This window comes from Trachinotus anak, unplaced genomic scaffold, assembly GCF_046630095.1.
Source record: "Trachinotus anak isolate AG129_WGS33_773 ecotype Australia unplaced genomic scaffold, CSIRO_AGI_Tana_v1 ptg000009l, whole genome shotgun sequence".
Lineage (NCBI taxonomy): Eukaryota > Metazoa > Chordata > Actinopteri > Carangiformes > Carangidae > Trachinotus > Trachinotus anak.
In genome coordinates this window covers 6039622-6065004 of record NW_027273860.1, presented here as the reverse complement: position 1 = coordinate 6065004, position 25383 = coordinate 6039622, and the positions used below count along the sequence as shown (strand labels likewise).

Below are 25383 nucleotides of genomic sequence, written 5' to 3'. Positions count from 1 at the left end.
TGGTATGGTTGGTCAAGTTGAAATACCAGAATTTGAATGTTTAGTTATAATGATTACTATTTTAACCATTTACATTAGATACATTAGATGCGTTAGATATTTGAACTAATCAAATATTTTTAGCTAACTGTTTCAACTGTTTAAACCTATCTTTTAGCTATTTCAACAATTTGTTTAGCTACGTATTTCAACTGTTCATCCGTCATGTTTAGCTAACTGTTCATTTTTTAGCATCTCTTTCAACCTCTAGCTAACACAATCAACAATTTATCCATTGGCTATCTATTTCCAGCAATTATCCTCTACATCTAGCTAACAATTTCAACTATTTATCCAATAGTTATATTATTTTTTACCATTTATTCCTTACTTTTAGCTAACTATCTGAAATGTTTATGAATTACTTTCTGTATATACTGTATGTTTCAACCATTAATCAAAAATATTTTTAGCTAACTATTTAGATTTCTCTGGTTTTCACACTCTCACATATCAGCCCAAAGCTGATTCAGTATCTGGACTTTTTTGTTTCATTTTTGTTTTGAATCAAATGGTAATTTCTATTGTTCCAAATTGGTCTTTTCACATATCCATCGTCAAGCACCTCCCACGGCACAAGCACTCCGTCTGGTTGAGAATCAGTACTTTTGGTGACAAGAAGAAAATATGTTTCATAAATAAGTTATGCTCTTGTTGTTTTCATCTGTGTTTTGCTAGTTTTTCTTCCTTCAAGAAGACAGATTGTTGTAAGAACTTTTCTTCCCCATGGAGCTTTAAATGCCTCTAGCTCACTGTTGGTTTTTAAAACAAAAGCATCAGAAAATTTTGAACACTATCAAAAAAAAGTGACTAAAAGACATGTAAAACAAGACAAACAAAATTATGCTTCATGCTTTGAAATTATTTTAACTATGAAGCGAACTGTCAAGTGCAACACTCAAGTACTAGAAAGCTTTATTTATGACAAAATGGATCTGGTCTGAAAATATGGACTCAGACTGTAAAAACCTGTTCACATCAACCCTTCACGTAGCAATTACAAGAAAACATGACTTGAGGTTAATGGTGTATGTCCATAATGGTTGTAGCTCGTTTGCACAACAGCAATGAATTGTGACTCTTCTGTGCCCTAAAATGTGCTGTCACTCAAAATAGTTTAGCAGCCTGACACGTGATGAGGTTAATATTAAGACGCTGTCAGAAAAAAAAGAGCACATGCAAGGGGACATTTTAGCCGCCAGGGGAGGCATTATCTGTCTGTCCCCCTGTCATGATTGATCTGTATCAGAATAGGATCAGAGATGTGACAACACTAACATCAAATGACTGGCATTTGTCTGTAGCTGTCTGTTTGCACCTGAGCTGCTGCATATAACAGCCAGTGTTAAGTCAAGTTGTGGTACACATGCACAAAATACTAAAAAGCTTGTAGAGAAATCTTTTCATTAATGACATTTTTCTAATCTCATCTTTATCTCTTGACTACAAAGACGATAATTCTGGAAAAATTAACGCCACGCATTTAAATGCAAAGAAAAACGTCCTAATCCTTCAAAAGCAATCACTGTTGCTTTCAAAGTTAATGACTTACCGCACAATGTGTTTCAGTCATTAAATGGCACTTATTAAAGATTCCAACAGAACATGGAAGATTACGCATTAAGAACCCCACAAAGCCTCAGCACACAGTTCCTGAATAAATGACTCATTTTTTTAGTTGCTTTATCGCATTCTCAGCCTGATGAAGCAGATCAAAGGAGGGCTCTTGCTTTGAGTTTGCACCTGAAGAATTTCTTATAATCCCTTAAATTACACATAAATTTGACATGTAATTGAGGTCCACTCTCATGAGAAAGGGAAATAAACACTGTACTTATTTGCTCATTATACAGTATGTACTGCTGAATTCTCAATCAGCTGTGGCCTTGATGAGGACTGTGCTGTTTTTAGACATGGCATTGTTCAGAGGTCTCACTGACTGATTTAACGACATGTACAAGTACATTTATAGAAATTCTTCACTCAACCGACATTACCAACATTTTTATGTTAACAAAGGGTCAAACGACTCTACATATTGTGGAAGGTGTAGCCTGTCAAGGCATATTGCAGACAATTATCATCTGATGGTGATTTGTTCTTTTCTCTCTTGGCACAGTCTCATTAACCGCGTTTCCAGTGAAAACCTTCCGATAAGCCCATTGTAAGCTACCAGCCCAGCACCAAACAGCAGCCAGACAATGTTGGTGACGAGATGGTGAATAAAGTGGAGCATTTAGCCTCTAGAGAGCCAGATATTTCCTCCAGGAGCTGGTGGAGACCAAAAACAGAGGAAGAAAAGTGGATTACTGGACTTAAATCCATCTAGTTGCCAGCAACTCAGAATAAATGTTCATATGGCTCTGTATCTGCATCTTGCTAATTTGTAGGACGTTAATATGTTAATGTTGTGTTACAGCTTGTAGTCCTGACACCAAATGACAAAATGAAAATCACTCAGCGTATAGTGATACTGCTTTAAGTGTATTTATGTCTGTCTTTAAGGAAACATGAACAAATACACATCATCAAACAGTAACACCATAATTTGGTAGGTGAGATGCACATTGTAGAAACATTTCACACAATTGGGAATTGTTTGGGATTACTGCCTGTGTGCTCTTCAACTAAGCAAATATCTGTCTGTGATTTGATACTGCAGATGAGAATGCATTAACACATTAACACAATACACATTATCCAAAAAAATGCAGTTACATTGTAAAATGGGGGGGAAGTAATTTTCATGGATTCTGTCACCCATATTGCTTTGCTTACTTCCATTTGCATGAGTATGTTCTGAGTTTCCAATTTTACCAAGGTGTCAGCGGGTCAGTAGGTTACTGTTGCTTTAGGTTCAACCTGAGCCATTCATTTAGCCTCAATAAATTTAAATGTGTACTAAATCTGCACTATGGAAAGCAGCACTCCATTGGATACTTCCAGTTCCTGTCTACACTCTAACCACGGTGGTACAGACAACAATAAAAAGTATTGCTTTAATGCTGAACAAAGATTCCAGATTTGATAATTTGATAAATGTGAGAAAGTTCGATGAGGCTCCTTCTTTATTTTATTTCTAAATGGGTGTATGTATGTTTATCTCCAGCTGATAGGGAGACATTGCCATCTATCAGTAGCATCATTCAGGCCCACCACTTCCAGCAGTGTTAGTATAAGGTCTGTGCGTTTTATTTTAATCATGCAATTTCTTATGTCCACTGCATTAGTTGAGTTTTTGAGGGAACATGCTACACATATAAACCTTTTCTCCCCAACCCTCATCAACCCTAGCCCCCATTCTTCCTTTAACCCAAGCATGGATTTCAAGTCTGGTTCTCACAATAATAGAAGTGTGAGCACACACACACACTCTCTCTCTATCTCCCTCTCACACTCACATAGAATTCACAATTAAGCTCAATCGAGGAACAAAGGAGGAAGGACAAACAAATCAAGAAAAGTGGGTCAAAAAGACTAGAGAGAAAAATGAAGATGCCTTTTGACCGTCAATCGCTGCCATACTTGAAAATAAACAATTCCATTAGGTGTTTAATTTTCTCTTGCCATCCTTTATTAATGTCACTACAGCCCCTCTGGCTGAAAACTGTTAATGGCTGTTTTAACTAAATGGCTCAGTTAGTGAAATTATAGTGAGCTGTCCACTTCTCTTCTCCAAAGTCCCTGCCAGTGGGCTTATAGTGGAATGACTGTGGTCAATAAAACAATAATCTTTTACTGTTGCTCGACAAAACATGCCATTTCAGTCCTGCATCAAATAATGAACAGTGGGGCGTTCTCATACACAGCACAGAGGGAAAACCCTTTCGCTCCTTTGGTTAAGCCTCAACAACAAAGTCAAAACATGTCATCTTCTTTTTTTTTTGCTTTTAAATGCTTTTATACTGAGAATTTAGGCATCTATCTACCTGTGCATTGTGGATATTCACTCATCTGCTCCATTTATACCTCACATCCTTCCTTTATCCATCCATTTATCACTTCTCTCTTGCTTCTTTCCACTGTGTAACCTCATAGCCAATTAAAGAGCACCACCACTGCTCTGATGCCTGCTGCAGCGACACCTGTGAACCCTGTTTACTGAGTTGCATCAGAAAGGTTACTTCAAGTCTTCAATCCAGCAAGACTTCCTTAATACTAGCTCGACACAAACAGAACAAAACTTTTTTCTGTTCTCTACTCCATACAACACCACCACAGGGACAGAGGGTGGATGTGTAGACTTAAAAGAGGTATCTTTAAACATTAGGGGAAAGTAGAGCTGAGGAGGAAGCTGGATAATGGTTGGATTATAATGACAGCTGCAAAGGATGGCTCCTAAAAGGTGAAATAAAAAGATGTTAAGTTTGTGCAGCCAGCAGTGAGACAAATGAATGCTCTGAGTAAACCATAGATAGGCTTCACACACAATTGATATACTTATTTAATATCAGCTTGGTGTGTTGGAGCCTGAGAGATATTGGCTGTGGTTAACGATGCCATGAATCCTGATTCCAGCCTGCAAAAAAAAAAAAAAAAAAAAAAAAAAACAGCAACATGTTTCTCCTCCTGCCTGGCCAGAAGCACACACTTCTCACCGAGCGACACTGCTAATCCACACGGCGATGTCGCAAGGCTGTTGTTTGTCTGCTGGGTGCCAACCCCCTCCCTCTCTATCTCTGTTACCCCGTGCGGCGCTGGTGTCATTCCTGGGGAGAGGCGATGATTAAAATCCTTCTGTTGCTATCGTGGCACGGCCTCGCATTGCACCGTGACTCCTTGCCTCCGGTGCAAGCCAGACGCATTGTAGCCATGCATTTATCTAGCTGTCTCCACACCACTGGCGGCAGACGGGTGGGCCACGCTCCCTGCTAAAGCCCAGATACTTGACATTTGTCTTGAGAAGAAGAAATAAAAGTGCAGACTTTGGAGGAACCCTCTGGCTCTGCGTGCAGCCATGAGAGGCACTGATGAAGGTGATGAACACTTAAACATGAAGGGTGCAGTATGTGATTTGCTGAACCCTCAGGCAGTCCACTTACAAGGAACAGATCCCATAACACAAAACAGGCCATACAAACAGGGAATAAAACCTCCACCCTAGGTAGTTTATTACTGAGTGACATTCAAGGATCATGCTCTAATCACGGGTCACTATATCTACCCAGGGATCCTTGAGTGTGAAAGGACTCATAATCCTACAGCACAAAGGACCCAAGTGTTATAGAGATATTATGTCCAGCATGTTAAAAGATCCATTCATTTGTAATGATAAGCTGAAAGGAAGTTTTCGCCTGTGCACACACGTGTATGAGTGTGTGTGTTGTTTGTGAACAGAATTAAAAAAATTGCACTTCTCTCTCTATATTACCTGCCTGAACGGCAGGAGGCAGCCAGATTTATATCTAGCCTTCAGCTGTAATGTTCTCGATTTGGTGCAGCTTCCACAACAAGAGTCGTGCACAGAGCCACAACGACACACAGCTTTGAGGATGAAGCTAAAGAAAAGCCCGTCTTTAAAGAGGCCACGACTATATCTTAATCACATGCTGATCACAGCAAGCCTGTCTTCTCTTGACCTCAATGTTGAAGTTTCACATGTGATGAGCCGGAGCAGCGCATGAGTACACAAGGATCGGACCTGGCCTTTTCCTTTATTTGAGCTTTTCCAGTTTAATTAGATTCTCAGGCTGAGACGAAGCTCAGTCCGTCTAGCCTTCTATCACCTGAGTACCTGTCGTATTCAGATGTCATACTTGTGTCGTTTTGAGAGGTAAGCCATGTCACATCTTAAATACCCCCTTCAGAATGTAATTAATCCTCTCATTCAGGCACCTGACATTTCCCACTAACTAACTTCTTTTGTTATTCCAGCCATTGAGGTTTGCGCGCATGCATGCATGCTTAGCAGCGCTAATGTGCATGGATAATTGTCTCTAAAGGACTTGCCATATCGCCGCAGTGTATGGAGCTGGAGGCAGCTGTTCAAACCTCCTTGAGTTTGCCATCAATTAGAACGCAGTCCTTAACAGCATTACCGTTTCAGCTTCACCTTCAAACTAAACGACAAGCTATCAATCAATATGTATTACAAAATGCTGTCTTAACTGAACACCTTCAGGTGCTGCAACTTATGTATTTTGCCGACATTATGCATTGGTAGGAAGTTATTGGAGCTATTCAGGATTAAGTACTTTTCCCAAGGGCACCTTGTAGATTCAATTTGGGATTAAGAACCGGAGTTAAGAGACTTGTTAGACGAAAGGGAGCCAGGATACTACCCACCTAACACTGGGTCAGATGCATCCTCCTCCCCCTCTGACCATTAGCCTTCTGCTACTTAATCGCTAGTGCAATATCGCAGTGTGGAGCTTAGGGTGTATTTCAGCCCAGGCACTTTGTCAAAGTCACCCTCTGCTATGGCCCAGGCGTGTACTGCAAATGGGACTAATTAGTAACTTGCAAAGACAGTGGTGCAACGTTCATCCCACAACACTCAATCCTGCGCCGCTGTCTGAAAGCTAGTGTCTCACCCCCTGAGTGTGTCCTGTAAGATACATGGTATTGACAAAATGTTAAAAACTAACAGTTAACACAAACAATGTGGTTCCTTTCGCAGCCAGCACTGAAGGCGGACACAGTAGAATTTAATGTCATTTAAAGAAAGACCTTTAAAGAAAACTATAACACAATCCTCCTCTTAGAAAAGAGACGTTAATTCATGAGCAATAAAATGTACTCGGACTCAATTCAATTCACTCAGGGTTGCTGGTACTACATCCATACTTGGTCTGGTACGACCGGTAGCTTATGGTGGCTAACGTTTACCACTTTAGCCATCGTGTACCCACCTTTCTACTTTATGACTCTACTTGTACTACTGTCGGACTATGATGCCACAGATAAGCATTTCAATTGTATTATCACAAAAGTCAAATAAGAAACTAACTCAAGGGAGACTTGAATGACGGGTTATTAAGACTCTCATTCAACATTGTGTGCTGTCGTAACTGTGTGTTTCAGCACAGACGTCCCCTAATAAAATCTTTTGTGATACAAAATCAGAAAAAAATAAAATGGTGTCGAGATGCCAATAAATGTTATGTAAGTTACTGCCATTCTTACGCTCTAAGGATGCCATGACGAACACTTTAAACCCACTGACAGCTCAATACAAAAGACAGAATGTAAGCAGACTGGTATTATTTGATGACATATCTGTATCATGTTTCATCCTCTTTGCTTCCCAGTATGTGCAGTGTACAGTGTGGGTATAGAAGAAATTAACTCTAGTCAGGATTCACAATCGACTGCAAGAGAACACAGGCCACTTGCATTGAGCAATTATAAACCATTAAAGCTTTTGAAATATATGTGTAACCTTGGGATTTAAAGAATCCACTTAGCTTAATGAAAAACATGTCACCAGCTCAGGCTGCAAAAGCATGAGCTCTGGTCATTGAGCTGAATGGGTCTAAGAAAAACATGATATGAGAGTAATGGGGACTTTATGGAGCAAACATGCTGTTTGAACGTCACTTAAGTAAATGCCTGCTCTCGCTCTAATTGGTATCGGTGTCATGAAGTCTCACTTGAGACTCATCGATGGGCTCAAGTGTTCTCGCAAACTTTGTTAAAGATCATCGAACGCCCAGAGGCAGGTGGTCAAACTTCCATCAGTCCTGTATCAGCTTTAGAAATTTCTGCTGGACACTACCTGACAAATGAAGCTCTTTCTTTCAAGATCTTCACAACCAAAATCTTAAATTTCTTTCAAAATAAGAGGTAGTAGAAATTAGGATATATTATCTGAGAGTGGATCACCAAATTTTAAATAAATGAAGTGAGATTAGTCTGTGGCGAGTTTGTAAAAGCTGCAGCAGTGTTAAAAGTTAATGACACAACAGGATCTTGGTTTTTACAGGAAACCAGCAGAGCATTTTCAGTGGCATACATTTTTATTTCCCCAAGGTAGTTCTTCTTGAAAGGTAACGAAATGAAGATGAAGATGAAGGTAACCGAGTGAAGACTTTCTAATATTTCTCTCAATTACAGTTGTGTGTCATACTCTTTCAGGGAGCAATATAAGGGGAAAAAAATCTAAAAAGCATAATCACCAAGAAAGTTCTATAACCCAGAAGAGCCTGCAGGATTTCCCCACTGACACACAACTGACTGCTCTATAAGCACTCTTTTTTTTTTTTTACATTAGGTTTTATTAACGTTACCCCTTTCAAACAGGAGAACATGTTTTCATGCTTCCCTGCATCAAGTCCCACACGGAATCGCACCTCTCTGACGGCCATCCGTGCTGTTCAAGTGTGACACCAATGTTGCATCTCATAACCACGAGATCCAATCACCGTCTACATGGCTGGAGAGAGAGCCAAGTATAATCAGTCGTGGTCTGGCAGAGATGGGCAGGAGACGACTGAGGTGCTGGCAGGGGCCCAAGGGCTGTGTGTGGGTGCGCATTTAGGTGTGTGTGTGTGTGTGTGTGTGTATGTGTATGTGTCTGCTTGTGTGACAGGTTAATAAACCAGCCATTGTCCTGCAGAAAGAGTACCAATATGGGATTTATCTGTGTGCTTAGAGTTTTATGCTTAAAGCTACACTAAGCAACTTTCAACACTATGACCTAAGAATCACTGGGCAGACACCTTTCTGAAATCTGACTTTTCCCTTCATTTACACATTGGAGAAATGAAGAGTTCAGCATCTTACTCAAGGACACTTTGACACTTGTGGGCAGGAGCCAGTAATCAAACCAATTAACAGCCAAACGGCTGAGTTTCCAGATTCAACAGGCAACAGCTGTTCTTAGGTGCGTTTCCACCACAGGAATATGAACCTTTAGAGAAACTCGACAAAGGCTGTGTTGTCAATTTTTGTACAAGCGATGTGAAAAGATTAGTCAGCAGACTAATTCGTTTTATCTTCCCAGGGCTTTGGCTCTGCAGTGAAAATGCAATGTGATTTAGGGACCTTTACCTCTTGGAAAGTTCCCAGATATTAGTTCTTGGGAAATTTAGGTTTTTGGTGGAAAAGCACCTTTTACTAAAAAGCTCTAAAAATGCCCTGTATGCTACCTGCCCAGCACCAAACAGTATGCAAAGACGGTGACTGGCAGGTGAACATCGTGTAGCATTTAGCAGCTGATGTGGCCACGTGGCCAGAAACATAACTATAAATTTGGGTGTTTTTAGCAAAAAAGCTCAAAAAGCCCACTGAACGCTACCTGCCTGCCTGACAAAGTTAGCAGCTATCATTAGCATAGTGGAGAACGTAGCAGCTATATTTCTCTCAGCAGTTAGTAGAGACCAAACGCAGTGTTAAAGGAGAGTGAATATTAGACTTACGTTCACCAGGCGGTCAAAGGAAAGCTAATGTTGCTTTGTGTCAAGTCTAATAGCTAAATTGCACGTTTGCATTTAATTTTTAGCGTTAGCATCTCCTGTCAGGAGGGGAGGATTAAACCAGCAGCACAAGTACATTTAGGAAAACACAATGAATATGTCGAGTCAGGAAAATGGGGCTCTTTAATGATTTAGTTAAATTACTCCCAGCGACAAGATGAACAAACATGACAAAAAAATTGGAAATGAGTTCATTAGAAAGACAAATATTCTAAGAAATTATTCAAGGGATTACTTAAGCTCGTAAACTACTCAATCAATTATGGGGTTTTTACAGTATAAAATGGCTGTACAGTATGGATCGAGATGGTCCATCTTGAATTTGGACTAATCCAATTATATTATTACCATTTCTTGTCTAACAAAAACAAAATAAGAAAAAAACAGAACTGGATCTACCCACATCCATGGATATCAGTTGCTTGAATCAGTTGAATTCATCACAAAAAATGAAGGAAAAGACTAAGTTTCAAACCAAACTCACTCTTAGTGGAGGTGATCACAGCATTTTAAAACATTAATTAGCCCACAGAAGTTTTAGCTTCTAAGGACCTATGAGGAATCCTTCACTTAAAATCAAAGATGCACAGCCTCAGAGACGTCCCAGCGGACCTCTCTGAGCTTAAAGAGTATCCACGAGGAACTTTTTTTTTTCATTTAGACTGTATAAAACATGTAAATGTTAGGCCCAAAACATTGAAACATAGAAGTGTTCCTTAATGAAAGCTGCAGCAGGAGGCTTCATTAGTCGAAGGTCTCTAGACAGTGAAAAACAACACAGAAATTCTACGATTCTGTGCAGGCTTTACAGCTAAATGTGCTGAAATTTTGATGCTCACAACATCTTTTCCTCCTCAGACGCCACTTTATAATGCCAAAACAATATGAAGTTGTTTCCTTTCTTGTGATATACATTCATTTTTCTTGAATGCTCCATTTTCTTCCGCTGCAGGCTCACTGAGTGTTTACAGTGAACATTACAGGTCACAGAGGAGCTTCTGTCATTGAGCATCCCTCTTATTTCTGTGTCCTCTTGAGTGTGAAAAATAAACGACATATATCGCTGCATTGCAGTAGCTTTCACCAGTTCATGACAAAAGAACCAAAGAACTACATTCATAAAATCCCAGCATGTGTGTATGTGTTGCTCTTGAAGCCTAATATTGTGGGATGGCCCATATTTTCCTGTTTTCTTGAGAGAGTGCTTTGCATGAAGTTGCCGAGCCTCGGCAGGGCAGTGGCTAATGAGCCAGCTATGAAGATGTAGCGAAGACTGCTGCAGCACTTCTCAGGATAAACAGCCCACGAGTCAACAAACATCCTCAAATCTTATCTTGCAGCTTATTTTAGCAATTTTCTGAGGCTTTATAAACTGTTCTCTAATTTGATCACCGTTATTTCTACTACACCGAGTGATGGTACTTGATAGAATTTGGTTGTCAGCTGGGTTGAATGCATCTAATTTGATGAAGGCAAAATTAAAGTGTCAATGTTGTTTTCCTGGTCAGCATCAAGATGTATTTTCCAGTATTAGTTTAAAGTGACACTATACGACTTTTGAAAGGAAAAATTTTTCTTTTTACAAATGAAAAAGTTTTCTTTTTACAAATGAAACGTTGAATCCATACAACCTGTCTGGTATGACTTATGGTGGCTAATAGCAATGTAAGCAAACATATGGTATATGTTTGATACAGAATTATTGTTCATGTAAGATGGATATTGCTGCGTACCTGACATTACTGAGTCAGTTTACTTGCTTCATGTCTGTTTTCTATAGGCAACGAATAGTTTTATTTATATTGCCCATTTCATTACAGGTCAACTCAATGTGCTTTATGTTAAGTAGCCCTTAAAACTTAATTAGCTGCTACATTCATAACACATCTGAAATTCCAATGGAACTGTCAGCAGTCCAGTTGCATTGTGGGTAATGTAGGAGCCAGGTTTTGACAAGGCGAGGAGAATGTGTGGACTAAGAAAAAAGACAATATCTTTGGTTCAAAGCTAAATGTACGGAGTAATCTTTTCAGTATTTCTCAATCAATCAATCAAAATCTGATTGAGAGAATGTTTTTAGGGCCTTGACATGCCTGCACTGTGCACTACATTACCACCGCTTTTGTCTGACAAATGCTGCACCCACCTGTCTTGGGCTCCACTGAGAAGTACGGCTGTCCGTGGATGATGCTGTAGACCACCCTGGCACTGTTCCCATATGTTGGGTCATCTGCATCTGTGGCTGCCACTTGCACTACCATGGTTCCTGTAGGCAGACAACCCTTCATTAGTTTCCAAGACAACATCCAGAAGCCAAGTCAAACAGAGCTAAATGTGGGAATAGTCACCATATCAACTGTGTGTGTGACAAATTCTATTTGAAAGGGAAAAAAGGGGAAAAGACACTGAAAATGCAACCTTTGAGGGGTTAAATAATCTCATTAATCATTGGTCTTCCTTTGTTGGGACTGGCATTGATTTTAATTTTGTACTGAGTTTTTTGTAAAAAGAATCTGGGTTTAAAGCTGTTTTTCACTGAAATCCTCAGCAGTACCAAAAGATCTTACATGTGCTGTGTACTGGCTCTTGGCCTCAGATGCTGAGCAACAAATAACAGTTTCAGTTGCCATCATTTGCGGTGGTTCTGCTGCAGGATTAAAGAGTAACTCCTAGCCTTTAGAGATCATTTTGTTGCCATTGCTCCCATTTGCCTCCCACAGATCCGTTAGCAGCATCTTTTCCGGTAACTTCAATCTGTTGATTCTAATTCAGCAGCCAAATGGGTTCTGCAACCCATCTGTGCATGTTAAACAGGCACTTCACCCCCACCAAAAAAGACAAAGCTAAATTATTATGTATGTCGCACCATCACTGATCCCTATACTGCAACTTCTTTTGGTTTCAGAAGAGCCACAGAGTTTGAATTTGTCCTCCAGCGATGTCACAAAAGGACACTGTATCTTTGTGTTGTAGTTCAATAAAACTCTGTTAAGAATTTTATGACACAAAGTTTTAGATGAAGACAGTTGGGAAAACATTTTTTCTTTTCATGATTCCCTTTTTTATATAAACACTTACTATTTCATTTTCTAGTTAAAATCTTTGTTAACATGAACAGATGGTAGCCCATCCAGTTACTGATTATAGGTCCACAGACTGCTTCTGGAGAGGATGTCGATCTGCAGACAGGAAACTGTAACCATGAAAACAAAATGATAACTGAGGGTGAGAGGCAAGTTTGCAGCACAAACATCTTAAGATGTTTGTTTGGGATGTTGTGTTTAAATTCTGGTGTGGGTAGATCATCTGGTTTAATGAAGTGTTTCACTTGGATGAATAAAATGTATAGCTTTTATAAGAGTGAAATTGAATTGACTTTAACATAAAACAATGCAAAATATAAACCCAGTATCATGCATATCATGTTTATTGTGTAATACAATAAATAAACAAGAATCTGTTAAAATACCGTGAATTAACACATCACACACCTTCATCATGGATCGAGGTATTTGGTATGGTAGCCAGACATCCCTTAATTTCACCATTAATTTGAAAGCGACCTTAATTCAACCTTAAAAACACCATAACACTTTATTTTCACTAAAAAATCAAGTAGATTTTAAATATTGGAAATATCTGTTAGATGTTTATTTGATGTTGCTCATACAAACATTAGACTAATGTTTGCATTCATGTCATTGGCCAGCAGACAAATCAGTGGACTAATCACAGACTGGGGTTACTTTTCTCATCTCTCATTGGTCAGCTCTAGTCTTGGCTCAGCTACAAAGTTGCCACTTCTTGTCTCTATAGCAACTCCCACCCTCCAGAATGTTGCTTGTGAACTAACAACAGATTGTTTTTACCCTTTAACAGTTTGCAAACACTGAATGCCAGCAGATACTGGACAGATTTGGCCTGATTTGGACCCAAATTGGTTGCACTGGAATTGGGCCAAATATTAAGCGAGATTGGCTGCAGGGTCTCGCTGCCTGATTAATCACGTGAACGATCTACATTCCCAGTTCCCGGTTGATTGGCTGGATTTCTGGCATTTCCTGAATCATGGTTGGCTGTCTCGCGGTTTGATTTACTGAATGACTGCTGTATCTGTCATACAGTATGTCATTGTCCTGCACATTACACACAAACATAGACACAAGCTTACATATACGTACACACTGTTGGTTTTATCCTGATTCAATTATTTGTTTAGTTGTTTGAGTGGAGATTTAAAAGCCTAACCAGGGACAGAGGCCGCAAATTAGCTTTAGCTAAATACCTTACATACATTAAATTTGTCACATTGCTTATCTTCATATGACAATGTTTGTCTGTAATGTCCCGGTTAAATAATACACGAGCGATTTAGTTAATCAAAAAACCTCAGCCCGAAACAACAAGTCCAAATAAATATGTAATTAGCCATAATAATAACTTAACTCAAAGAAATATAATAATAACTGTAAACATGAGCAGCTATGGTTGGATGGAAAGGGAAGGAGTCCCTTTCACTACAGTGTAAAATAAATGTTTTATTGGAGAAATATTAGTTATTGCCATAGACTTATATCACCTCAGTCTCTGGTGCAAACTGTCATTATACAGTGAGTGCTGTAGATAAAGTTATGAAACCCAACATATAAAGCTTAATTTTGTTTTGGTGGCCAGTAGTGCCCCCAAATCCCAAAACTTCCCTCCAGCTTACAAGAAGGAAATTTGTTTTCAAACTCGGCTGAGAAGTCTGCTGACAACTGACAACTGTTGTTTCTGCGTGCAGCAGAGTATTGTCCTCTCCCACTCTCCCTCCGAGGCAGAGAAGAAGACATCAGACATGACTCCTTATGCATTTCTCTTTAAGTGTGCCGACTGAATGCGGCTGATTGTGACTTGAGCTGACAGCCGTGGCTTGGAAGGTAAGGCAGAGAAGCGTTTGAAGATTTCCCAGAGAAAACAGAATCAGCAACAATCAGTGCCAATTAATTTCAATAGGTCATTCATTATGGCACTAACCGATTTGTTTTGTTTTTTCAGGCAAAGTAATCAAAGAATTTATATCCATCTGAGAATAGAGAGGAGAAGCCATGTAATAAATGTTTAAATGATCACAAACAACCATTATAGAGCAGGATTCTTTCTGCTGTGAGACTGTGCGTCAGTGGTGGTCTTAAAGCTGACGCCTTTAGTAGTCTCACGCTTGGCAGCGGTGAAATCATCAACAACGGACATTGTTGAAATAACCTTGAAAATGAAGAAACACCATTTTCCATGAGTGTGTCGTTTCCACGTGCTCGGATGAATAACTGGTTCATGCCTGAATATTTCACTTTAATGGCCAGCAGCACATACTGTATCTGGCTTAGCTTGAGCTCATATTGTAGCATCTGACAGGAAAGTGCTGTCTTACAACTTGGTGATATTTTACTTTGAAGCAAACATCCTAATAAAAATCTCACTTTCTAACATGAGATGTACTTTACAGGCTTTTTACAGAATGAAGTGATCATGGAAATTGAAGATTAGAGTCCTCCATTCTGGCTGTAAAGCTGAATTAACAGGCTCTGGCCCTGGATGAGAACAATATAATGGGGAAAAAAAAAAAAAGCTTGGTGGAGCTGGAGAAGTTATCACCAGACCGGCTGTAGAAGGACACCAAGATTATATCATCACCTCTTAGTCATGACAGGTTATATTACAGGTAGTTTAAAACACCAAGGTCAAAAGATGACTGTATGAAAGAGAACTCAGGGGACGTCTAAATCTATATTACAGGTTGATAGTTAAAATCACTTCACACAAGGCGCAGTGGACAAGGCTGTAAATTAACATTCAATATAGACTCGGGTGGAGCACAGCTTTTAAAGGTTTGGTTTTTAGCTGTTTTCTACAGGTCCCTCCCCCCTCTCCCCCGCCCGTTACCCCAACAAACATCCTGTTCTAACAATAATGTCAGAATGAAAGGTAATACCAGCCGGCTGAGCTGGATGTCAAGGGAAAAAAAACAAAAAACAAAACTGATGAACAATCTGAAATTTGAATAGATTCTTTCTGCTCCACAAGGCTGTCATCTGCTAGTCAATTTGCTCTGTCGGTGTCCCTTCAATATTTGTCCATCTTCATTGACGTGATGGATCAGATCTTCGCATTTTTTATTTATTCCCCGCAGCTGTGTACAAAACAGGTTTCCTAATCAATTCTGTATCTTGGGTGAGCAACTGTCATCTGCCAGTAATGAAAATAAATGTGGCATGCTTAATCTGAATGGGAGACAGGTAATCTTCAGGCACTTTCATATAAAGGCTGCATCCGACTGTCAAGTACAATATGCAATTCTGAGTGCACAATCACAATGCAGATATGTTCCTATGTAACTTGTATATTAATACAGACTGCATGCATTCTCCAATGAAGGGCTGTCTTCTGCATGTAGAAATACAAATAATTTTTCGTGCGACAAAAAGTGATCAAAATTGAAACCAAATCAGTGACTTGAAAATTGAACTGCGAGGTACATATATTAAAAAAAAAAAAAATCAATATTAAAACATTTCATTTAAGCCCAGTAATTCTGCAATACCTTCATGAGTATTCAAAGAAGGCACTGCTGATTAAGTTGATTATATTCATGCACATTCACACCTGCTCCCCACTGTTTCAGATAAGCAGGGATTATTGCTTCGAGTTCAATTCACATTCATTTGCAACCGCGAAGCAAAAATGAATTACAAAACTTTCAAAGAAAGTTACCAACTTCTTGCTGTTTTTTCGATGTGCACTTTCACAGAGCATCCCAGTGCCCACTTTACGAGGTACACCTGTGCACTGTAATACAATCCGATACGACTGTTTCCGCCATGATGTCTTCTTTGTTTTTACACTCTCACAGAGGTCTTGGTAGCATTGAGGTCATAAGTCGTGATGGTGTTATCCTCAGAGGTGTTTTGTATATTCATATCACACTGTACAGGTGTGTCTGATAAAGTGGCAACAGAGTGAATATTTATAGCCCACAGTGTAAAGTAGAATCAACATGACACCGAAGCTCCGGTTACAATGAGAAAAAATAATTTCAATCAACTTTCTTTAACCCGAACACCCTTTTCCTTTCATTCCCAGGATTAAACGACTATCCCATCCTTGATCTCCGCTCTCATGAATTAGGCAGGAACAATGACAGCTGGCTATGGGACTGGTGAGTAGTAAATTCAAGAGCTGTGGCCTTGAGTTGACATTACATTCTCTATGCTTGTAATGAGCCCTCAAACTGCTCCTTTGGCCCGTTGCTGTGCAGCGGGACAGAGCCAAGGCTCGCGATTGTCACACCTCCAACTGTCCTCAAGCTCTCTTGTCTTTTATTTGACATCCCTGCCGTGATTAAGACAAAAGCCTTCAGAGATCCTCGGGCCATAAGGTCTCTGTGTGTATGGACGAGCACTGCCTCTAATTACTTTAATTAATTAAATTCATGATTTCCTCTAAATTGAACCCATTCATCAGCGGTGCAGAGCTGTGACCATTAATGATTTAAAGACATCTATAAAGGAATTATTGAGGACAAGGGGTGCTTGACCCTTCCCTGTTCTTTACTGCATTGATAATTGCTTTGAGCAGATATTTACAAAGAGAGGGAATGCATTATTCTCCTGTTGTTCTCACAACTTGTGATGAAGACCTTCAGCGGAACTGGCGGAGTAAATAAAGTGGCGAGGGTGACCCTGCATCTCAGCGCTCATGGTGTAAACGCATCCTCCTCTGTGGTTGATGTACCGAGTTGCTGTCTTATCTCGGGTTGGACACGAGACTCCAAGCCCTTGTACTCTAATCCTCTGGTTCCTTAAGCCTGAGCTCTGTACCCCCCGTTGACAGTCGGCTGTGTAATCCTTCAGAGATCTCCGCGCTTGTGTTGTAAGCAGAGCGCTGCCTCCCCTTGGAACGACTCCCACTCCCACTGTATGCCTGCTGAAATCTTCATTTTGACTTTGAAGGTTCTCAAAATGCCACAAACACCTTTGTACTCCCTCATTTCCATCTGTACGGTACCACGCATGTTTGAGGTGATGCTGAGACGCAGTGTTTATGGGTGTATGGAAGTGCGATGCGCATGCATATACTTTGTACAGCCCTGGAACTTAAAGCGCCTATGATAAAAAATTTTATTTTAACAACTGAACACATACTCACTATATGTGAGAGGGGTCGCACAAAGTGATCAATCCCACAGAGAATTCCCCTGACTCTGCAGCTCCCCTCAGCTCTATAGAGCTTTATACTAACATTGTCACTGGCTTTCTGGCCCACAACTTTACTGTTTTGCTTCAGTTTCACAGCTCTCATTGTGTCATTTCCAACTGCAGCAGGAAGCCGTTTTCAGTTCAGACAAAGTTAGCAGCTAGCTGGTGAAAATAATGGAGCATTTAGCAGCTAAAGAGCCATATTTCCCCTTAGGAGTCAGTGGAGACCAAAGAGGAAAGTGAATATTGGACATTCACACTGACAAACTGACTCCAGATGAATGCTAATGCTGCTCCATATAACTGAAAGGTTTGTCATATCAGCTGTATCAGCTTAAAAGGTGATAATTTTACAGCATCATGTTCAAAGCTTGTGGCAAAAAAACATCAGTTATTGCAGGTTTAAAGAGGAAATTAACACTGCATTTTAACTTCAAAATGTTCCCTTTAAATATTTTTTAAAAATGCATTCAAATCCAGAGCTCACACTCACACCTTTCCCTACTTACCACATGACCTCTAACACTGAGGCTCGCAATCTCTCCTTTTAAATTACAATGACAGTTAGTCCAGAATTACTCAATTTTCAATATAAAAGAAAAAGGCCAAGAACTGCCATTTACCCTATTGACTGGTACAAGAATATACTGATAATATAATAAAGTATGTGTACATTTAATTCACTGACTTAGAAAAAGTAGATTTATTTTTGAGTTACTCTTTAAATACATTCTCAGGTACTTGCTAATTATGCCCATTGTACCTTCTCTTGCATATTTTAATAACGGTATGCTGATTGTGTAATGAATTTGACATAATTTAAGCAGCAAATCTACATCTTTTCAACAACTGATTGCAAGGCCCCAGTTCTGATAATGAACTATTATACAGACTGCAGATTGCAATGCGTAGTTGTGTACAGGATCTGGATCAAATATTTGAAATAGTATGTTCTATTTCCCATTCTCTCAGAGGATGCAACGTGCCACTGCATTTATGACTATGAGAGTTCATGACCTGAAAAAGTTTCATGAAATAATCAATAACTGGAACACCTCAGGAGAGAATAAATGTTACTCATCATACACATAAAGTAATTTCTAGGTCTAAAGTTATCTCAAACTTTCTGTTTGTATTTTCAAAATCCAATGAAAAGGCCATATCACTCTTTTTCTGTATTTCTGTATTGACAGCCAAGTTTATTTCTGTCTCCATCCCATCAGTCACAGCTCACTTGTGATTAGACCACAGCTCCCAGCATGCCTTGGAGCGCCCTGGGAACCCCTAGGAGAAGCTGGAGGAAGTTAAGGATGTCTGTGCTGCTCTGCTTACTGTGCTGACACTGTGAAGTGGCAAGTTAATGGATGGATAGAAACGTATTTGTCTGTATCAGACATTTTCTCGGACACATTTTCAGCAGGCAGGTACCTGAAAGTACTGGCCAGCATGAACTCTGAGCCCAATTTGTGGAAAGAATGCCTGTGGCCTTGGAAGGCTGATTCAGACCTTAAGTTTGCTTGACTCAGGTTTTAAACATTCGTCATTCATCAACATTTCTAAGCCTAGAGGTCTGCGCTGGCATATGCGAGGTGATAAATATGCAAATTGAGATGCATCAGACTTCACATTACAATACACTGAGTCTGGCTGACTAAAACCACCATGAAACAGCATGTTGAAAGCATTTTATGCTCAGCACAAACCATTTCTTGTTGACCAAAATGTAGAATTTTAGTTCTGTGATTTCAAAGTTGTGCTTAGAAAGAAACGCAAACCCTCAAAAACAACCTAAACCAGCTTTGGTAAACTGATAAAATGGTTTAAGTGCCCTTTATGTCTATATAAAGGGTCTATACAAAGCGCACACAGACCGTGGCCTATCAATATGGAGGTCACTCTCTCATTCCAGCTGTGTTCCTAATACATCTGCTAACTTGAAAGGCCGCAGGATGTTGTTGTTGCTCATTTGCATTTACTCACATTTTCAGCTTGAGCGTGACCTGTTCAAAACCTTGCTGGAAATCTTGACCATGCAGGCAGTTAAAGACAGGGTCTGATATGATGACTTCCTCCAGGATTGCATTTAAAAACAGGGAGGTAAAAGAAATATCTGCAGTAATGAATGTTAATGTGATCAACGAAATATGACCCGCAGAGTCCTCTGGACAAGTATATTAGGCTGTAAAATGTTTTAGCTGCTGTATGTCAGTCTGTTGGCTGATTGGTCTTCCACTTTAGGCCAGGAACTATCTCAATAACTACTTTATGGACTTGAATGACATTTTTTGGCAACCATGCCCCGCACAGGTTAAATTGTAATAAATTTAATTGTTAATAAAATTGTAATAATTGTAATTTTTGTAATTCTTTTGTTGCTCATCCTGAGGTCAAAATGTGTGTTTTTCCGACACCTGTTTAAGACAGAACCCCTCACTAGCATCAGCTGCATTTTGTGTTTGCCTCTCATTAGCAAATGTTAGCATGCTAACCTTCTAAACTCAGATGGTGAACCTGGTCAACATTACACCTGCTTAACTTCAGCATGCTAGCATTGTCATCGTGAGTATGTTAGCATGCTGACTTTAGCATTAAGCTGAGAGTGCTGATGTACCTCTGTACACCCTCACAGAGCTGCCAGCATGGCTACATACAAACATGACTGCAAATACATCTGAGGGGAAGCTACTTTATTCCATTAATTTTCTTTTTATAAATCACTAACCATGTCATCACACAGTTTAGAGGATAAAAACTTTTTTTAGTCCATTTTAGTTCCAGAGGGTGTTTTTATGCTTTGTTAACCAGTCGTAGGCAAAGTAGACAAGCAAAAATTAAGAAATCCACTGAACTTGATAAATGACACCTTATTGTTTACAACCTCCTTTATGTCTTAAGAGCTAAATATAGATATGATTTCCACCCACAATATGAACTCTGCAGACCTCTCATGTTACCTGCCACTCACCTGCTTATTCTATTATTCTATATTTAAAACAGCGGTGGTGAAACTGCTTTCAGCTACTGCACTGCATATGAGTAAAAACTGAACTTCCATAAGATTTAAAAATTACGAGTTTTAAATCAAGGCTTCTCTATTCATAACTGCTCATGATTAGATTTTGGGTTACTTCAAATACTCACTGATTTCTTTAATTTCATATTTTACACATTTTTGACTTGTGTTATTTTACTCACAATGTCTTTTGTGAAGTACTTTGAGTTACTCAATGTGTTACATTTGCTTGTCAAAAGTTCCAAGGGCATTTTGGCAGTTCAATTTTTGTACATCATCATGCTTTCAAAAACTAAATTAAAGGTATTTAAAAACTCAAAGACCTCAAGAGGAGACACGTTCATGGTCGTATTTATATGCATATGGGTAAAAAGTACAAAGAAGCCAATACACCTGCGTAGTCTGGCTAAGGATGCCCAAATCCAACTAGTTTAACCTGGACCTCAATTGATATGGAGCTCATTTACAAGAAGAACTTCATGTAGTTTAAACCATGCCCAATGTGATTAGCACGTATTGAGTCTTACAAAGCGAACATCCTGGATTCAAATTAATATTGAAAACTTCCCGATTCCGCCCATGACCTAAAGACTGAGAGAGATGAAGACAAATTCAGTGAGGTAGAAAATTATCAAATGCAGATGTTGGAGCGAGGGCAAGTCAAAGAGAAAGTCAGAGTATAAGAGAGAGAGCTGAAAGGAAGAAAAAGTGCAAGGATGGAGAAAAAAGGTGAGCTGTTATGGGATTATATTTAAGACAAATGATGAGGCTTACCTAAGGGTGACATCTCTGGTACCCCTGCCAAGTACGGTCCATCAAGAAATTTAGGCTCATTATCATTGATGTCCTGGACCTTGACCACAAATTCCGACTTGGGCTCCACAGGTAAATTTGTGAGTCGGTCTACAGCTTGAGCCTGGAGGGTATAGTAGGCCTGTGCCTCCCGATCAAGCCTCTTCGTGGCATGGATGTCTCCTGTGTTTTCATCAATGGTGAAGATGGAGGTGGCGCCCTCTCCAGATAGCACGTACTTCACTTTGCCATCTCCTTTGTCTACATCTGAGTGTAGCTGTAGGAAGAAAATACAACATCAGTCATAAATAATCTATTGGAGCAAAAATAAACTTAATATTGTCATGGTGATGCTGGACTTAATAAAGAATGGCTTGAGGGCTTTTGCACTGCTTCACTAGCAATTATTAAATAATGATTTTACAAATGAAGTAGTTCACAGACAAAAAGCTAAAGTGACTGAACTGGAATTTGAACTAAATATTTAATATTTACACCATGTGCATGAAAATGAAACAAGCAAATACACATCATGTGTATTAGACAAACATCCAAACTGGATCAAAAGATCAAAACATGCACCATTTATGCATGAATGAATTTTGTTACACGATTTGCATTTGGATACAAATAATGGAATGAAATGAAATGAAATTCTGCCACTTACTGTAATGCCACTGATTTGCTAACTAATGTAATTGTCATTACAAATGATCAAACAAACACATTTTCCATTAAACCCTCTGGCAATAACCAGCTCATCTCACATTAAAAAAATTAAAATAAAGACCACAGCTATTGCAACATGTGTCTGAATCAATAAAATGATGATGAATGATTCACCAAATGGACCTGTGTGTTTCACAGTTTCTGGCCAGAAATCCGCCATTAGTAATATCAAGGTAAAATTAACATTTTTCATTTACATTTTTGCCAAAATTATACCAAAGAGCTTGCAAAATGTGCTCAATAAAGCTGCACTTGGGAAAATTATACATCTGCCCAAGTGGAGACACTCGATTGTAGCCTATGTTTGACCTCTTTGCTTAAATGATGCTGATGTTAGGTGTAGTTACATCTTGGGTAGTGAAAAAATCAATATTAAAACCACCATTTCAATGGCAGTGAGTGACTTCTCTGTTGACTTAAAGCTAGACAGAGTGTTCCATGGTGTGCTTCTTTTCATCAATTTTCCAACCTTTGGAATAAAAGGAGCACAGATGGTTTGAAAAATGTGCAATTTCTCAATGACATACTGTATTAAATGAAATATGTATATCAAAGCTCAAATGTCTTCAGCAGTTCCCTTTCATCGGCATTAAGAGAAGCCAATATGCAAAGTGTAGCTAGCAGGTTATCCACCACTGATAGCAAGGTGAGGTCATTTACCAAGAGCCATGTTGTCAGATCTGTTTTTTTTTTCATGGCCATATAAACCATCCTTCTCTCAAACTAGTGGCACACAAGTTAATATCTTCAAATCAAATATTTTTCACTTCAAAGAATGTGGGCCACTGGTATGAAATGCAAGTTTCTTAGAGTAGGTAGAACAGGAAAAAAATATTAATAGAAGTTGTTATAATGATCCATAGAAAGACATACAGGTCTACAAGGAAGTCAGACAAGCTACATTTTTACCAGTGATCCTTTGTAGTCACTACAACAACCCTGTACTTATGACAGAGGTTTAGTCTCAGAGGAACAAGTCACAAGATTAAAGGTGACTTTAAGACCCCAACTCAAAGTATGACTGCAAAAAATAATCCTTGAACAACTCTAAAGAAAGAACACTCGAAGCTCTTGGAGCATTCAAATTACCATGACAAGTATCCAACCTTGAATAATCCTTTTTGAAGTCAAAGCTGTCTGATGGCCATCAATCCCTTCAATGTGCTGCACATCAGAGTGAGCACAGAAACTGTGACATACCTTAGGGGAAGGCCGTTGTTGGTATTTAAAGATGGACAGATGGACCATTTTTAACTGTCAGCATTTAGCAGAGTGCATGCTTCTGTCTATACACTATCACCTAATACATGACAAAAAAACCTCAATTAAAGGCAAAGCATGCAGAGCATGCTCTTAGTGGATATTTTCAAGGAATGTTTTTCATGATTCTCAATCTTTGGTGTAAAATGTGCAGAGAATAAAGTTTCTGTAGAAGTTGTAATGTCTACACTTCAATAGTGTTCTCAGTCTTCCTCTAAGTGTTTTAAATCGCGTTGCCTTCTAACCAGTGATATCAGGAAAGACTCGGCAGGGTATTTCCATCTGTCTGTCTCTCTGTTAAAATTCGGTTGCTTTCCCCACTTCCTCGCAAGCCAAGCTCTCTCCAGCCTGTTGCACTGAGACAAATGGTTTGTGCAAATAATCAGTACACGCCGCCAATAATCACAGTGTAAACATTGCAAAGTTAAAGGGGTACTCCAGTGATTAAGTAGTGCACATCCATACAATTAGAGGACTCACAAGGAACAGATTAAAATGAAGTCTCGAAACTGAGGCTACAGAGGCCAAAATATGACTGACCGACCTTGAGTTCCAAAAATGGCCGAAGGACAGATCCTACATTTCCTCGTACACCTGTCATGGAAAGTATCTCTCATTAAAGCCATTGCCACCATCATCCAGGGTTACCTTCTCACACTTTGGCAAGATCTCTCTAGAGCCATAGAAGATATTACACAACCCATTTTGTGAGTCATGTATAACTTCTTTTATCCTCTACATTTTGCCTAAAGTCAATGTAAATATTGCCAAATCTTTTAAAATGTGCCAAAATGGTTGGTTATTCAAAGTTACCAAACTGCACACGGTGCACTTTACTCCTTAGTTGTGCCTTGAAATTTAGTTGCTGAACAAAAAAATAAATAAAACACAATTGGTGACAATGCATAACAATGCATAAAGTTTTCGCATTGGTTTACATAGCTCCAATGCCTCATACTCTTCCAGCAACGCTGCGAAAAATTTTGGGAAACACTAAGATACCTTAGACCTTCTCCAAGTTCACAAAATACAATATAACAATACAAGCTGATCAACTATTCCAACGAAATTACCCCCCTGAAACTGAGATTCATCAATCAGAATCTCCTTGTCAGCATCCTTGTCAGATTGGTCTGTGTTTCCTAAAGGAGCCTGAGGCGCTGTTCCTGAACTCCGACTGACACTGAAGAAGCATGTTAAGAGTGACAGACAGAAAACAGCAAGAACCCTTTGCGTCTCAAGTCGGATTCCCTCCATCGCGGCACCCTGCAACTGTGGCACTTTCAAACTACTATTAACCTCTGCCAGGTTGATGGCAACAGATTAGAACGAATCTGCAGACTGGTCTTCCTCATGGACAACATGTCATTTGGGTTCAGGAGTTCTTTACCATATTCATACCACTGCACGTTGAGCTCAGCAGCTAAGTATCGCTGATTAAAACAGTCAGGGCAAAGGCCTGCCCTCTCCCTTCTACAGTCTTCTGATGCCTTGCCAGAACCTCTTTGACGCTGCATGATTTTTAATATCCTTACCACACCTGACCCAGTACTTAAGAGGACAAAAAGTACAGCTACTGTGTTAGACTGTGCAGAAATGGTTTATAGAGAAGATTATATTTCAAGAATTACATTATTTTTCATTGCTATTATTGTTTTTTACTGTCATAATGGAACAAATGAGTGAGTTTGTGCAAATTGTGTACAGTGCTTTTCAATTAAGTACTGTCTCCTCTTGTTTTTTGTTGTGTAAAGCAATGAGCAGCATTTATTTCTATAATACAATGTAGTGAGATGGGGTTATTGTTGAAACTCTTCTTTCAATTTATCTGTAAATGTCAACATCTCATTACGGGATAAATAACAATGGTATTTCAGGTTCCAAGCTTGCTGCAGGGGTG

At 39.3% G+C, this 25383-nt stretch overlaps 1 protein-coding gene across 1 annotated transcript in view; it reads right to left on the bottom strand.

Annotated features, from left to right (window-relative positions):
- LOC139625122 (cadherin-7-like) overlaps positions 1-25383 on the bottom strand; it is a 91780-nt gene that overhangs the window by 34413 nt on the left and 31984 nt on the right. The window contains exons 3-4 of the mRNA XM_071484790.1: positions 21477-21771; positions 11602-11721 (exon numbers count right to left, since the gene is read on the bottom strand). Coding sequence (XP_071340891.1) covers positions 11602-11721; positions 21477-21771 — 415 coding nt within the window. The remainder of the gene's footprint in view (positions 1-11601; positions 11722-21476; positions 21772-25383) is intronic.